We start from the raw sequence: 16,963 nt of genomic DNA on the forward strand, positions 1-16,963 counted from the left end.
TGTTTTGGGAAAAAAAGTGTTTTCAGTGGTTGAGTATAAAAAGTTATTTGAACTCCAAAAAAAAAAAACAAAACAAAAAAAGCACACTGTTGCAGACACTCACTGGCTCTTAAGAATGAAACAGGCAATACAATTAACCAGTTCCCCAAACAAAATCAGTATCAGCGAATATCACTGTTAGTGTCTTTGCGTTCCACCTCCAGACAGCTTGGAGTGGAGATGTTGGCCGAAGCAGCGGGAGGAGAGTAGGAGGGATTGTTCACCCTGGGAATGGTGCTTATTCCCTCGCAGTACCAGGCTTTTCCGGTCACCTGGAGCGCTGTCGGGGTTGCCACGTGCTCTCTGTAGTTAGCCGCAGCAGTTAGCATAGCGTGCTAACTCAGCAACGAAGTCCTCTCTGGAGTGGACGTCCGTTCAAAAGTTTCCAGGATGCTGCAGTCTCTTTCACTGTGGCATGTAAAGCGTGGCCACTTTTCAGCCAATGTCCCCCGGGTTTGCACGGTGTCTGCGCAGAAAAGTCAGAACTGCATGCAAACAGATCAGTCCTTTCACACTGCACGCGCGGGGAACGCGCGGGCCCCGCGCGTGGCCCTGTTCAAATCCGCGGCGGTTTCTAAATAGAAATCAAGTCTATTTTTCTGCGCGGGCTGTGCGCGGCGTCCCATTGAAACCAGTGGCATAAACACACATCTCGTGTCAGCTAGGCTTTCTATGCATGTATTGAGCTCATGTCTGCTTACAAACTGGTCACACAAGAGGCTTTTGCCGGTGTTCTGGTCTGTCTATTTTTCCGCGCGGCTTGGAGCGGGATCCCATTGAAAACAATGAAGACAGGGCCTAGTTGTCATATATGCAGATATATGTTCCGTTTGAATTTACTATTCGGCGCAGTTGAGAGGAGCGCGCGTGTCTAGATACACATATCTAGAGATCTATATCTACAAGTCTATGCCGGAGCTACGGAAGCCGCATTGTGTAGTGTGTTTTTGACTCTGTGTGTTTTTGATGCTGATGCACGTTTCTGGATCTCTGCTCTTGGGAATAAACATCCTTTCGCTCCCGAAACGCCTCTGGAATTACTTCAAACATATTACACTAGTAGCCCATTGCCGCGGACAACCCGCTCACGCACACCGCGCTGGTGAGAAAGGGACACCTGAACGCGCCGCTCCAGCACCCGCGCGGTCTACGCGTCCGCCCCGCGCCCGCGCAGTGACCACGTATGTGTGAATCAGGCCTGAGTGTCGCGGCGGCCTAGCGTCGACTGCTCCGTACGCGCCTCTCATTTTTTTCCCCCTTGCTCCCACCCCCCAGCCAATCAGAAACCACAATCCTGACATGACAGCTCCACAACCAATCATAGCTCATGAATCATGCGGTGCTAGTTCAACTCCAAACAGTAGGTTTTTTGCACTGTACACATGCAAAAAAAAAAAAAAAAGCATTATGACAAAACAAATACTTCTCCTTTGCAACCAGAACACGAAACAACGACTTTCATTTATAAGAAAACCACCAAATTTCGCAGGGGTTACACATAGATTTGACAAGTTTATCTCTCAGTAATATTCTCATCAATGATTTGAATTGAAACTGTTGTCTCATGTTGTCTTGTACTTTGTATTGTTTTTTTAATATGAAAAGTGCCTTATAGATTAAGTTTGATTTGATTTGTTGAACATACCTAGAAGATAGTAGAAATGTGTCCAGTTTTAGTACGATGACGGCGTAAATTCTGTACATTCTAAATACTGTTTTTTTCCCCAGAATATTGCAAAAAAAGTGTCATGAAGTAACCATACAGAAGCGCTTCAAGCCTTCAACACTTTAAATTATGATGGAAATGTGGTGTTTCATGTTATCGATGCCACCATTTCCTCATTTCTCTTTTCAAATCTGATCAACTTTTCAGAGCAGGTTTTGTTGATCACTTATCATTTGTGCACAATGGCTTTTTGTTGTATAGACAATACATTTGTTAAATCTGCACATATTAAATATTGAGTAGTGTTTCTGTTGGTCTTTGGGATTTTTGAAGATAATGAATGAGTGGAAATAGACATTTTTTTTCCATACAGATAGAAATTAGTTAGTGAAACTGAATTACTTCTTTGAAACTGGTTCTCAGCCCAGATTGAGCTTAAGAAAAAAGGAAAAAGAAGAAGAGAGGGACAGGACGTTACTGGTTACAGCCTGTCTGATCATCCCACTGACTTGTTAATAAGACATGTTCTGTTTCTAATTTAACTTAATGAAATATTCAAGATTGCTTTCTTTAAATGTGTGTGGAGCGCCGTGGTGTTAGAGGAGGATCGGCTGCTGGAGTTGTTGTTTGCTGGTAGAGTTTTGTGCTGAGCGTTGTGGCTGTTGCGTCTTCTCCCCCCCCCACAGACGGACATGGAGGACGGCAGGAACCCCAGCATCAAGAAAAGCCTTTTCCCCCTCTTTAGCTCTAAGAATAGCTTAAAGCACAACTCAGCTGTCAAAGTCCTCCCTGTAGTGGCCTCGCCTATGGTACAACACCAGCCTCCCGCGCCCTACCCTGCCTCACCAGTAATCTAACCTCAACACTCCGGCTGCATGTTAACCTCACACTGCACTCACCCGAACCCGCGCGCCGGTCTGAAATCCTCCCAATAAACCCTGCCGATTGACCCCGTTCAACAAGTTGAGAGGATTTCAAACATGTTTTTGAGTCAGTGCACGCTGTTTGTTTCATTCTGCTGCGGTGTTTGTGGATGCAGTCGCCTCACGCTGCATTGTGAGACACTGCTTTCATGCTGCGGTGTGTGACGTTTGAGAGGACGACGCTGTCACATTTTATCACGTGTGCACACACGGACACACAATTCTCCCCCCTCTTGTGTTTAAGTTGTTGCTGAGTACAAATTGAAAAAAAAAAATGTTTTTCCAAGGTTAAAGATACTGTATTGCTCCTTTAAGATAAATTAGTACTCCTTATTTTACTCATTATATACATACTTAACCGAAACCCTTCACTAGAGATCATTAGAATATATGAAAACTCAACTTTTCAGGAGAAACAAGTATCAAAGGATATTTAAAAGTAAAGTGTTTTCTTTTCTTTTGTTTGATTTTTCATGTCAGTGTAATATCATCAGTTTAATGTCATTTATGTACAAAGGAATTGGTTGAATTCTGCCAAGTGGATCAAAATTAGACACATATCATTGTTGTTATATATATATTATATTCTTCAAATGGTTACTTTTGGTCAGAGGTTCACTTTTCTATAAACTAGCCCATCACTGCCTTTTTATGAGAGCAGATGTTCTCCTTTTCTCCTAAGAGATAGCGACTCCCAAAGCATTTAGACAGTAATGGAAAAATAGTCACTTTTTGATTATAAATGGTTTTTCTTGTGCCAATTAAAAATGGATAATTCAGCTTGTCAATAATCACATAGAATGGCTGAAAATGATAAGTATGTACAACCGCTTTTTGTTTTTATGCACAGCATGTCTTAAAAAGATACTCTGACACAAAAACTGTGAGAGCTTGTGTCTTTTTCATGTCTGTATTCATTACTAATCACCATCATCGCCTGTTGTGTTTGGTCTGTTGCTGCCAGAGGCAGTGCATGAAGAGATCTGAGATGTGATTTTAATGGTTTCGCTTTGACGTGCATTTCTGTGAACTGATGATATCTCTGTTTGTATTTATTTTTTTTAATTATCATTTTTGAACTGTCAGGTCCCGGGGAACGGACAAGAGCACCTGTCCCTTCAGAGGAGCTCCAAATCGTCCTCTCACCACAGCAGCCGGCGGAAAAACCGGGAGAGGTCCCGCGACAGAGACCGGGACCGGGAACAGAGCCGGGACAGAGACCGAGACCGGGAGAGAGAGCGAGAGCGGGAGAGGGAGAGAGAGAGGGAAAGAGAGAGAGAGCGGGAGAGAGGGAGGGAGAGAGAGAGGGTCAGTGATTGGCCTCAAGACAAACCAGTGGACTCACACTCGCAGGTATGTAGCCCCTCAAATGTCAGCCAAGATGTTTGTATGTACCATTTTCACCAAAACACAACATATATTGATAGAACCAGTTGGGTTTTGGGGGTTCTGTGGTGGTGGTACACAAGTTGAACCAACACGTACCAGCAAAAAAAATCAGGTTACACAGTTTAGACCATCTTCAGGCCAGAATCAGATCAGCATGAACCTGCACAGACCAAAGATCAGCAGACTAGTTTCAAACCAACAAAGACCTGAATGGATCCCGGCTCACAAGGCATGTAGACCATCAGAGCAGCATAGAGTAGGATCAGACCAGCGAGGAGCAGCATAAACCTGCACTGTTGCTTTCAGATCTTATATCGCCCGTTTCTCTCTCTCCTTCCAGAGCCAGCCGCTCAAATCACTCCGAAGGCTTCTTCACCTCTCCCCTTCTTCTTCAAACCAAGGACAGCCGCCTCCTCCTCCTCCTCCTCAAGACCTGCGCTTCCAGGCCCCCCTCCCCAACCCCCCTCAGCCCTCCTCCAAAGCAGGCTACCCCGAGGGTCGGGGGCACGGCGAGAGCCGGGGCCACACGGGGGTCAGCGGCTCCGCCCAGTCCAAGAGCCGCAAGCCCAGCTACCCGCTGCCCGGACAGATCGAGTCCAGCTGGCACGTGTCGGCTCTACAGCGGGCGGAGGGCGCCCAGTTCACCCCCGAGCAGCTGGGCATCAAACCGGGGCAGAACGGACCCACCTTCACCCGAGCCTCCCGCACCAGGATGCCAAACCTCAACGACCTGAAGGAGACGGCCCTGTAACACCCTGAAGCCCCGCCGCCGTGCTGGGAGCGCCTGTCAGACGCAGACGCCGTGGTACCGTAGTGAAAGTTTACATGAGAGTCGAATTTCACTGGATCAAGTCCTCATTCAGACACGCAGTTACTCTGTCTCTGAAACTGGCGAAGACTCAACGACGAAAGGGGGAAACAACAGTGTCCCGTTAGGCGACAGAGACACGGAAGGGCCCCATCCCTCTGGGGGTGTTGGCGCTGCAGAGGTTGTTATTTTTCTCTCTACTACCAAGGTTACATCAGAATATGCTGATCTTTCCTGTCTGGGAGACACTGCCCATGTGGCCTCTTTGCTGCCATCTTCTGCTCACAAGACGCTACTGCAACACATCAGACTGCTGCTGGCGACGCCAGCGGCCAAAGAACTCTAATGTTTTTCAAGCTCTGATATTTGATAGGAACTTACAAAGGAAAAAAAAAAAAAAGATTTATATCAATATTATTTATTAAATATTTATTTGTTTTAAATTCAAGGATTTAAGCTATAAATGACACAGTATGTAGGTTATATGGGAATATTATAAAGGTAATATAGAATTAAATGTGTAATTGCAAGAGCTTTAGTTTCGACACAAAGACATGCATAGATATTTATGTGTTGATAATACAATATGTCACAAGGAATATTTATTAATAGTGAATGTCCTTTTTTCGTTCAATTTGATATGTTATTAATGGATGTTCATGTTATATTCTTATTTTTTACCCTTTTTTTTTTTTGTCTGTTTCATCGCAAAGTGTAAAAAGAAAATACTGACTTCTAATATTACATCTAGTGGAAATCTGCCCATCGCCCTCACGACATCAGTGCTGAAGCTTTGTGACAAACTCTCAGTCGACGGGGTTTGGTAGCAGAACAGCCAGAGTGAGACTGTTAGGCTCTGTGCAATACCGTCAGTTATCGTCTCTTCACTTTGTGTCCTGCTCCTGGGGTCGCTATCTTAAAATCAACCCCCCCTTTGTTCTCAGTCTCAGTTCGTTTACCAGCGACAACAGCTTTCTAAGCTCCGTGCTGCCATGTTGGTTTTGTCTACGGCCTTAACAGTAACGGGGCAGCGTTGCCCCGGTGAGGATCGACTTACATGAAACAAAACATTTGCTGTGTTTTCAGGTGACAGGAGAGCTCTCTGCAAAAACGCATACCTCACCCCCAACCTTTAAGATCTGAAGGGATAAGTCTGGTTTTGCATATATTTTTATTGTCAGAAGTCCTCTGTCATACATAAACCTCCACCTCTACCCAAACTGAGCGTCTGTGAAAAGGGTTTCACCCATTTTAGGGGTTTTATTTATAAAAAGGTGTCAATAGACGGACCCTGAAGTCACCGGGAGGTCTTTGCTTTTTTTTTTTTTTTTTTTTTTTGTGAACAAAATATTTCTGCAGTGGTCAGGATCTGTTCATGCTGAAAACATGTTCAGTAAGTAAAGCCTTTTCCCCGTGAGGTTTAAATCAAGCGTGTGGGGCTAAGAGGAGCTTCTGACCTTTTGACCTCAAATTGCAGGACGAAGAGTGAGATTTCAGCAGGCCGCTGATGTATTGAGGAGCCTGACCATCTTGAGCTCTAAAAGTGTGAACTAAAATTTTTAAAATGTATTAAAATGAATTTAATGAAGGGCAACCAGTACTGGAGTGACGTGGGACCTTGTTTTAGAGCCTGTTAAAAGTCTTGCAGCAGCATTTTTGACAGTCTCACAGCGATTCTCGGCTGATTTGTTTAAGAAAATTAGTAGACTGATCCTAGAATTCTTGTCAGTTTTGGACACCAAGTTTAGAGACGTTGGTAAAAATAGTTTCTGACAAGCTGTTTGGAGTGATGCTCAAAGGACATTCTCTCCCACATTCTCAACATCAAAGTTATCAGAGTTGCCCAAAAAGCATTATGTTGTCTAATATCCGGAGTCACAATGTCCAGAGCTTTAATCAAAGTTCCTGTTTTGCCATTGTTCAGTTGAATAAAGCCATTTAACCAGTGTTCTCAAATCACAAACCTACAGAGCTACAGAGGATGGAAGGAAAGATGGAGCGATGTATGTGAAGAGGCAGATGTCTCTCTGATTAAAGCATCTTCTATAGCTTTAATCCAACTTGGAGTCACGAGCCCAAAACAACTCAAAACAGCAACATACTCTCATTCACATCTTCGTCCAGTTTAGAGCCGCCTGTTAAGCTAAAGTCTGTTTTCAGACTGTGGGAGGAAATCTGGAGAAAAAAAAAACCCCACAAATGCACAGTGAAGCAATTAAGGTGTTTAAAAAGAAAATTAGTTCTTAGTAGAAGTGACAGACATCCGGAGCATAACAAAGAGCACAAATTAAAGACTCGCTTTTTCAGCAGTAGTCATTAAAATGAGGAGTTGTATTGTTATTATGTAAAACCTTAAGCTCCATTAGTCACTCTGGTTTTGTAGTGTGTGCAAGATAACAGTACTATTAGAAACTCAAGGAAATGTGCTTGATCACATTTTCTGCATTTGTAGGACTTTTCTGACAATATAAATCACGTGAGAGAACACCAGACTTATCCTCTAACACATGTGTTTACATTTTCTGTGTGCAGAGCTTGTGTTTTTGTAAATGCCTTCTGTAAAGCAGAATTTGATTTCCGTGTTTGCTTTCCTTTTAGCATCAACAGTCATGATCAGGGATGATTTTACTTAACTTGAGTTTGTTTTCTGAAAGCATTTACTTGTTGTCTTCTGACCTGTGGTTGAGTTAAAAAAAAAAAAAATAAATAAATAACTGAATAGAACAAAATGCTATCTGTGGCCTAGGCAAAGAAGTAGACAGAATAGTTTTTTTTTCTTCCAGTCTCACCTTTCTCCTTCAATCCTTCCTTCTTTGTGATTTGAAAGCAAAAAAAAAAAAAAAATACATATAAAAACACGATCATAAAAAGAAGACAGGAAAAAAATATATAAGGACATTGGTGGAGAAAAATGAAGAAGAATTGCTCTTTCAAATCAGTAGAAAAAGATCAAAACACGCAAACAAAAAAAAAAGAAGACCAATTGACCACACGGCTGATTTAAAGCAATAACATTCAGAGAGAGACTCAGAGTGATTGTACGAGCCAAATCAGCTGCTAGTTACACTGGAGCCAAATATAGTGCAGAGAGGGATCTAAAGCAGGAGGCTGTGATTCAAGCGTCCACGTATAATATCCAGAATTCATCCTGCAATATATTTCTTAGTCTGTCCTTGATCGTGACCCCCCCCCGACGTGTAAAACTGCCCCGCGGTGTGTATATCCTGAAAAACCCTGATTGCTAATGATTGTAAACGACTGCTGATGTGGGTTTGTTGATGTTATCAGTGGGACGGAGAGATGACGAAGCTTGCCTTGCCAGTGACCTGAAGCCTTACATTAGCTCACTGACTCAACACTTCAGATGGAAACGGAGGCTTCAACCCCCAGCGAGTCGCTCACGCGCCGAGACCACCACCTTCTGTTCACAAAACACGATGAATGTGTTTCCTAAAGCATCAGTTATTTATGTTTTTCTCTTCTTTTTCTTTTTCATCAGGCTGTTACCCACTTCTGACAGGGTGTAAATAGTAATAATAGACTGTATCTAAATTGACCGTTCTACTTTAAAAATGATAGGGTCATATAATAAATGCCAACTGTACATTTTTGAATGGCTCAAATGTTTATTTTGTGATGCAGATGAAAAACAGATGTCGAACACACGTCGATTTATTAAAGGAAATGTTCTGAAGATACAATAAGGAACACATTTTCAGAGTAAACACAACTCTCCAACGTATTCCCAAAGCACCATGGGAAATTCAGCCAAAATGTCACTGAACACACACACACACAGACACACACAGTCACACACACACACACATAAAACAAAGTAGGAATGAACCACAGCACCACACAACATCTGAATATTAGTGAATCCTCCATTCCTTTGGTCTTTCTGTACCGTAGCGTTCAAAATGGCATTTATTTAAAGAAGAGTGGAAAAGGAGGCCAAGTCAGGACATTTGAAATGAAAATGTGTGGTATTCTTTCCAGTTTCTTTTCATTTTACCAGACTTTTCCACTTCCCAGAGGTTAGAGAGACAGACTCAGGATGGGAAGCTCACAACTTGATCCACATGGCGGACAGGTCACCACTGTGGGTCCCTGAGTAAGACCTTTGACCCCACCTGCTAATCGGCTAATGTGGGAAAAAAGGATTTTCCCCAAGGGGATGAAAAACATTTGAATGAATAATAATAATTAAAAACCCCCCACTAATCTTATGATGTGTTTTTTATTTTTATTAAAACAGAAGCTGATTGATGAAAATACAGCTGGTCCTGATGCCTGCTGGGGTTTATATTCAGCAACACATTTACAACACATTGGACTAATGAGCTTCCAGTCTGTTCTTAATCAAGAAACACAATATCAATCAAAAACAGAGTTCTGAGTTATTTACAGCAAGAAAAGTGAATGAAATCACCACGCTTTACCTGGAGGTGAATCAGGAGTGGAGGCTGGCTAAGAAGTGTAAACTGGAACAACAATCAAACACAGTGAAAGCAGACGGATCACAGAACAACACGAATGTTTTGGAAGAGCTCGTTTCCAACCTGCGAGCACGAGCCCCCCTAGCAACGCTGCCTCGTGCTCTGCAGCCCTGATTATTGCTTTGAATTTATGCCATTTCAATGCAAAAGGAGCAATCCATTGAGAATTAAAGCCCTCGGCGTGGGACTGGTTTAACACAGACAATGCGGAGTGGAGGGAATAAAAGCTCATTGTACATATCAAACACGCCTATTCTGATGCCACGTTTTCACTGTTTCGCTTTGAAAAGGTTTCACGCTGGAATATTTCAGGGGTCGAATTGTGGTTCACGGGGCCAAATCTGTGGATTTAACCAGTCACCACACACACACACACACACACACACACACACACACACACACAAACACACACACACCGAGTTAAGGATGATGCAGCTTTGGGACAAGGCCAGTGAAGAGAGGAGGTTTCAGGCGCATCTGTTCATGCAGAGCAGCAGCTCCATGCGCAGGGCGATGCGGGTGTGCCACCCCAGAGGGAGGATGCGGATGAATCGCGCTATGATGGGCGGCCGCAGGAGGTTCTGCACCGACGAGGAGCGGTCAGAGTTCCCGTAAAACACCTGGAAGGAAAAGTCGAAGGTTTATTTTAGCCGGGAAGGAAATTTACTACAACTTTATCATTGGGTTCAGCTGTTAGTAGAGCAAATTTTGAGTCTCAATGAATATTGTTAATATTAAAGTGATACTTGTTTCTAAATTAAATGATAAATAATATTCATTATATAACTGAAGATTTCTATCATGATTGTAGAGAAGTAGATTGGGGCGTGTTTCTAAAAAAAAGACTGTTTAAAAAACATAATAACATAAAAGATTTGTTACTGTCTCTGCTAATTAACAAGTGAATAAATAAAATCTAATATATAGTGGATTTTTTTTAGTGGGAATTGGAGTATGGGCTAGGGGAAAATATTATGATTATCATAAAATATATGAAAATTTAAAGCGACATTTTATTGAGTTTTAAAATGTTTAAAAAAAAAGCACATGAAATAAAGAACATTTTCAAAAAATTGATGGTTAAATATTTTCTCCTTATAATAATGAAGACAGCATTACTTCAACAATAGAAAAAATAAAATAATTTTCATTGCTGACTTGAGTGAAAAAAAGTTCTGTTCTGGTTTCACTCCATTTTTTTTTTTACTTTTTTTTTTTTTGGCAATTAATCTTATTGCATCTTAATTCCAGTGCCTGTTTTCTTTAACTTTGTTCAACTGTTGTTTTTGGTCTAAATCCTGAAAATTCAATGTGTCTTTGTGCAGAGTTAAAATGAATCACAGTAACTTTAGAGTATGAAGTACATTAGATAAAGTATATCGTTTCAGAATGAGATTTAACATCTCCTCCCTTAATTGGGGAACATATTTCATCACATCTAATATGCAAAAGAGAAACAGAATCAGCCGAATCAGCATCGCCATCATCCTCTAATGTGTTCGAGGCGTTTCCTCCAGCTCATCACACGTCAGGAGCTTTTCTGACCCTGTTGTTTCCGGTCTGGTCCTTGTAGTAGATCCAGTTGAGGTTCTCGTCCGTGCGGTACTGCACGCTGTACTTGGTGACCCACTCCTCGGCGTCGCAGCGGCCCTGTGTCAGGATGCCGGACACCACCATCACCTCCCTCAGGTCGATCTGCAGCCACTGGTTGTTGTCCTGGAACTTGGAGAGCCAGGCGCATCTGGAGCAGAAACACAGATCAGCACATGAAAAAGTCCTGCCAGACGGTCTTACCAAATCTAAGAAAATATTAAAAGGACAGTAGCTACAGTTTTTAAATAAAAGGTACTTCTATTTATAATTTGTTTACAGTTGGTTACACTTGTTTCTTTAGATCAATAGAAATTACACCGATACCAAATTGTGAGGCTGAGTTGGTCAAACCATTCATAGTGAAGGCTGCAGAAATCACATTTTAGTAATATTAGTTTGAATAGATTATGTGTGGCAAAGAACATTTCAGCTTGAACTGAAGACATTAAATCTCAGTATTTCTGTGTCCTCAAATAAAAGGAGTTTGAAACCCATGAAATATACAGAGAGAACTGTTCTGGTGTTTTTCACCTTCTGAACGTGTGTAGATGTAGTTTGAGGTGTTCTGCTCAAGATGGAATTCAAACTGAGATGGTACAAAGTGAACTAATGTTTTTAAACAGGTCTTTACCGGAAATAAGAAAAGATACACCCTGAATGCATCCAGGTATCATGAAGCAGGAAACTTTGATTGGAAATGTTTTGAAGCAGTCAGACACAATGAACTGATCTGAAAATCTGGACTCAAGATCAAATACAGTTAAGGAGCCAAAGTCATACTCTTACTGTATGTCTGTTTTGAATACATACGTTTTGAAATTTTTTTTTTTTGCTAAAACATTGAAAAGTGGATTTAGATGGATTTGGTCCAGGAGTCTTAAACCTTTTAATGACCAAAAGCCTTGTTTTTGCCACTTTCCACCAAATGCAATTCTTCTGGAGCCAAACAAATATGTTCAACCTCTAAAGTGAGGATGACACAGCTTTTACAACTGCATATATAGTTTGATAAACGAACCAAACCTGTTTATGTTGAAGAGGTTTTGGCTATTTCACTTTAAGAAGAAAATAGTTGTTTTAGCTGATTCACCTGTGAAAGTCCCTGTCTGCTGGCGTGAACCTACCCGAAGCCCTGGCTGTTGAGCCGCGCCTTGCTTGGGACCCAGGAGGAGAACCAGCCTGCGTACTGGTCCTGGTTGGAGCAGGTGATCTGGTCCGGATTCACTGATCCGGCCTCGAAGCCAAGCGGCCTGTGGTATGGACACTCTGCGAAGGGAACCGGAGATAAGAAAATGATGAGGGGTTTGATTGAAGCTCTTTCACATTTTCTCAGGTTAGCGTTTCCTCTTTAACCTTGCAGCAGGGATTTAAAGGTCGCCCCTGAGACGACGGCAACACGTCTGCAGTAAAACTCTGACATGTGACCGGCAAATGATCATCGCTAAGCCTCTCTAGAGTCTCAATTTTCTATCCTTTCCTCTTTTTTTCCTCACCCCTGCTGTCTCCCATCCTCCAAAAGCACACCCCCCGCCGTTAGCAGCCCCGGTGTGACCCATATCCCATCCTAAAAGCCTGCAGTTTAATTCTCCACAATAAGAGATCAGTGATGTCCATTAGGGCGGCAGGCAGACAGATGGCCGCGCTCGACTCTCCACAGCTTTAGCACCGTGCAGCTCTCGTGTTTTTCCCCCTCCCAGTTCCATTAAAAACAGATCAGGGGAACTCCATTGGGCTCTTAGCAGACACACTTTAAAGACCTGAATGGGAGAGAGATCTGTGCGCGAGCGACAAGCCCGTCAATTGTGGATAAACGGAGCTGAAAGTGTGGTCGAAGTAGCCTGCTGTGATTTTGTTTACTATTCACTTGAGCCTACGTGGCTGAGGGTCACATCCCGTCTAATCCCTCTATTACAACGCAGAAGCGTGTGTGTGTGAGTCAGGAGATGAGTGTTTACATAACACTCATGCAGATGCATCTGTAGGCTTCCCTGATGTACCGCCTGCCTAAAAGAGACAAATTCAAATGACTGAAATAGAGCAGTAAACCCAGGAGGGAGACACTGGAAGATGAGCAGATATGAACTCTGAGGAAAGTCCTTCTCGCTCGTCATCCATCATCGGCGGGTCCGTGTTGGGTAATTACCGGTTTCTGTGATTGTGCCATCGGCGCCGTCTATTACGAACCCGTAATCTCTGCATCATTTTCTCAGATGGTGATTATCTACAGGATTTCTTTCTTCTCTCAGTTAATGATTGCTGTGTGATTTCACACCACACACCACACACACACACACACACACACACACACACACACACACCGCATTTTGTTCTACTCTCTTCTGTTCATAAAAGCACAAATGACTGAATAATCATCAGGTAAAGCGATCCTGAGTTCAATTTACAAATACGCAGATCTACATATTTAACACAGCGGAGAATTTAAACTAGACCAGTGTAGATCTGAGGGTTTGCACCACGTAAGCGAAGATGTTGTTGAACTGCCAGTCACAGCGACACAGTGTACAGAGGTCATGTAAACACTGCTCTGCGCTTCCTCCTTTTATTGCACAGTGTGTCTGTTGAAAAAAAGCTTTTTTTCCTTCTGGAAAAAATGAAATGAGCAGTAGTTTTAATTTTGAGCAGCCTGTCAAATCTCGCAGCATCTATTAATGAGGACGATTTCTGTTGTAAAATAGTAAATCTGATGGATCGTGGAGCCTTTGTGGGTGGAGTATCTGCTACTTGTCACGGCTCCATCTGCATCAGCTTCTTTGTGGATGTCCAGTGAAGCATGTCGGGCCTGTGGCGTCAAATCTGGAGTGTTATTCACTCATGCATGTTCTTCAACATATAGAGATTCCCTCAGCGCACATTTAGAAACACATGTACAGAGAAAGTCTCTCAATTACTTGCTTTAATGACACTTCAAGAAGAAAAAATTTAGTTATTACAAAAAGTTTCAGCAGTTGAATTGATGATATTGATAATAAAAAACACAATATTTATTTGTGAACTTAAAATGCACTTCCGGCTTTTTATAACGTTTGCAGCCTAGCATGTGCATTATTTTTAAATGTGAACAAAATACAAAAATCAAAAAATCTTTTTAAATAAATGAAAAACTGCTTATGTTGATTTTTTTTTTTTTTTTTTTTTTTGACCCACATGACAGAGCTCTTACCTGGGATGCAGCCCTGCACCATAGAAGAGCCCGATCCGGTGGGGGTGAACTCTGTGGGGGATTCAACTCCTTCACAATCACATTTGCAGGATTTGCTGGCCCATGATTCGGTCACGCCGACCTCAGGAAATAATAAACACACAAACAACATTTACTATCCAAACAGCATCTTTACAAACACCTTGAATATATCATTTCTATGTGACAGTAGAGTTATTTTGCGGCTTGCAGTTCACATTGAGTAAATTCAGTAATGACTGTAAAGTCAGAATTATTCTGCAAAGGATCTTTTAGCTTCTGATTACAGCTGATCTCCATCAGTCGGGGCTAACCTATGTCCCTTCACTATTTAGGTACAATACAAAAAAAAAAATAATAATAATAATAATGATAGAATCCAAATAAATGAGCAACTCTATCGTGGCCACCAAGAGCCCTCATCTATTTTAAAATGTATCTGCAAAATAAAAAAAAGAAAACAAAAGAATTCAAAAACTTATACAATGCAAATGTAGATTTCTTCATACCTCTTGAGCATGGATGCTGATGAACACTGTCCAGCCAGATGGAGAGGAAAGAAAAAAAAAAAAGCCGTTTGATGAGACAGTTGGAAATGGACTTTTTGGATGTAATTTGTTGTGGCTACAAGTCTGTGCATCAATCTGTCAGTTTAACCACATGATGATAATATAAATAAACACAAACCCATAACACAGAATTTGAGTGATATACCGTAAATAAAAATCTGTGAATTTCGATAAACATAAAGGAATTGTTTGATCTGACTGAAGCTGACATCTGAGGATGTCAGTTAGTTATTCAGAAATAACTTTACAGATCTCTGAATTTACTGATCTCAACCCAACCAAAAAAATATATGAAAACACAAAGTGTACTGATCAACCCAAAACCACACAGTGAAGATCTGAGTGTAATCATTTTACCATCGGCTCCCAGAAGAAGCAGGACCAGCAGCGGACGCTGAGCGCGGAAAGCCATCTTCAACCTGCTCCAAGCCAGACCAGACCGAACGTAGACTGAGCAGCCAAACCAGCAGTGGTGGAGAGGCTGGATTACGATAATCCACAGGACACTAATGGCCTTACCTAATGCCATCCTTATCTGTCAAAGCTCCTCCTACAGCTGTTCACCCACCACCATCGAAAACCATCCACGCCACCGCGCACACTGGAAATCCTGCGGCAAAAACAAAAAAGCAATCACGGTCAAGGGACAGATCTGGGTGTGTGCCGTGGCCAGGCGAGGGGAAACAAAGAGGCTACACAGGGGTGATGGCCGGCGCTGGGCCCTGTGATCCATATGATTGGGCAGAAGGTCTGAGTTTGGGTGGATCTGTTAGATATCCTCGTGTGTTTACGTGTTTTCCAGTTGGATTACTGTGATGATTTTCATGCGGTGGCAGGAAGCGGAACACAAAGACAAAATATGAGTGGAGTTGCCACACTTGTTCTAAAATAATGATCCAAGACAGTATCAGTAGTTCAACAGGATCAAATCACTGAGCTGAAAATAGCAGAAAAGTGCATCTTTGAGATGCTCTGTTTTTCTGTTGGCTGAATCTATATTAGCTTAAATGAAATATTCACAAAACAATACAAATATCCCCCTAAAAATACATACAACTTTTCTAAAATCATTTATTTATTCAATAATTATTCATTTTGAATGATATTATAACTGAGTACAAAGAGAAATCTGAGGTAAAGTGGAAAGATTCAATGTATTGAGGTCATCTTCAGCTGAGTCTAAAATAACTGAAAAAGCCAAAAAGCGTAGTGTGATAATGACCTCTGACCTGAGTTTGATCAGTTATATTTAGACAGTGAAGATATCTTATGATTGCCTGAAAAAAAATAGCAGAAATGAAATGTGTCAGCGGGATTTAGCAGGACTGTTAAATACATTTATTTTTAGTAGACGGCCACAGTGCTGTCTTCACTGTTCTTTATAAAACAAAACTAATCAGTCACATCAGTGCACTTCTCCAGACGTGCACTGACCAACCACACTTTTCTGTGTTCTGCATATTTGCTCCAGGGTGAAATCACACAGGAGAGTTTTAAGGTCAGGTGGGGGAACCAATCGAGCTTTATTAATCACAGCTGTTCTCAATTTGCGTCCATTCATTTAAAACACCTGTTTCATTCTTTGCACACACTTTAAATGTTGTGACCTGATCAATGCAGGAAGACTCTTTCGGTTTCAGCAGCTCTTTTCAGTTGATTGAGTGCAGTTGTCAACAGAAGTGGAAATGAAGGCTGCAGTCCAAGGCAAATGTGGAGATGCTCCCAAAACAAAGAAAAGGACTCGAGGTTACGCCAAACACATCTACAAAATCCATAGAGAGGTGAGAAATTCCACTGCTTCAAACGTATCCTTGAATTTATGTAATTTAGAAATTAAGAAAAAAAGATTTCAACATGAGATCCATCGGGCTTGTTCAGGTCAGTGTGTGTTTATACTTATTTCTTTCTATGCTCACTTCACAGGTTTGTCCAAACTTGATGAGGCCAGACTTCTGGACTCTCAGGCTCCGTTTTCCAGAACGCGTCCTGCTCAAGCTGGTGAGCTCCGAGGCGTCTCGCCTGTCAAAGACCAACAGAATGAAAGTCGTCACTCTGCAGGACATCACCGCCGCCGTCACACTTGTGCAGCGCAAGAATAATGCAAAAACTGCTGCATGAAGATTTCAACCTGAACTGAGTTTTAAAATTTTGTATTAATAAATAATTCCTTTAACATTTCACTTGTTGCAAATGCAGTGATTTTTCAAACCGAGTGTCGGGTGAGGTGCAGTAAGGAGGCATGGAAAACATGCAGGCTCTGTCTAGTGATCAAGTACAC

At 41.9% G+C, this 16,963-nt stretch overlaps 2 protein-coding genes across 7 annotated transcripts in view; one reads left to right on the forward strand and one right to left on the reverse strand.

The window, feature by feature from the left end:
• cdkl5 (cyclin dependent kinase like 5) overlaps window positions 1–4,941 on the forward strand; it is a 41,722-nt gene extending 36,781 nt beyond the window's left edge. For 3 of the 5 annotated variants that reach the window (XM_030103865.1, XM_030104090.1, XM_030103927.1), the window contains 3 exons: window positions 2,392–2,553; window positions 3,715–3,981; window positions 4,358–4,941. In XM_030103865.1, the coding sequence (XP_029959725.1) occupies window positions 2,392–2,553; window positions 3,715–3,981; window positions 4,358–4,768 (840 nt within the window). In that variant the 3' untranslated portion in view covers window positions 4,769–4,941. The remainder of the gene's footprint in view (window positions 1–2,391; window positions 2,554–3,714; window positions 3,982–4,357) is intronic. The other 2 variants (XM_030104011.1, XM_030104159.1) reach the window with 2 other exon arrangements.
• Window positions 4,942–9,735: 4,794 nt separating this feature from the next.
• Window positions 9,736–15,308, reverse strand: rs1a (retinoschisin 1a). 2 transcript variants are annotated; one of them, XM_030091884.1, is made up of 7 exons: window positions 15,205–15,308; window positions 15,043–15,104; window positions 14,626–14,651; window positions 14,099–14,219; window positions 12,042–12,183; window positions 10,870–11,065; window positions 9,736–9,944 (listed from the first exon to the last, which is right to left on the reverse strand). In XM_030091884.1, exons 2-7 carry the CDS (start codon window positions 15,095–15,097, stop codon window positions 9,792–9,794), a joined length of 693 nt encoding a protein of 230 aa, XP_029947744.1. In that variant the 5' UTR covers window positions 15,098–15,104; window positions 15,205–15,308; the 3' UTR covers window positions 9,736–9,791. The 2 variants fall into 2 exon arrangements, with proteins under 2 accessions (XP_029947744.1, XP_029947736.1); XM_030091876.1 differs by having other exon boundaries at window positions 15,043–15,308.
• Window positions 15,309–16,963: the final 1,655 nt, after the last annotated feature.

The sequence above is a fragment of the Salarias fasciatus genome, chromosome 1 (genome assembly GCF_902148845.1).
Source record: "Salarias fasciatus chromosome 1, fSalaFa1.1, whole genome shotgun sequence".
Taxonomy (NCBI): Eukaryota; Metazoa; Chordata; class Actinopteri; order Blenniiformes; family Blenniidae; genus Salarias; species Salarias fasciatus.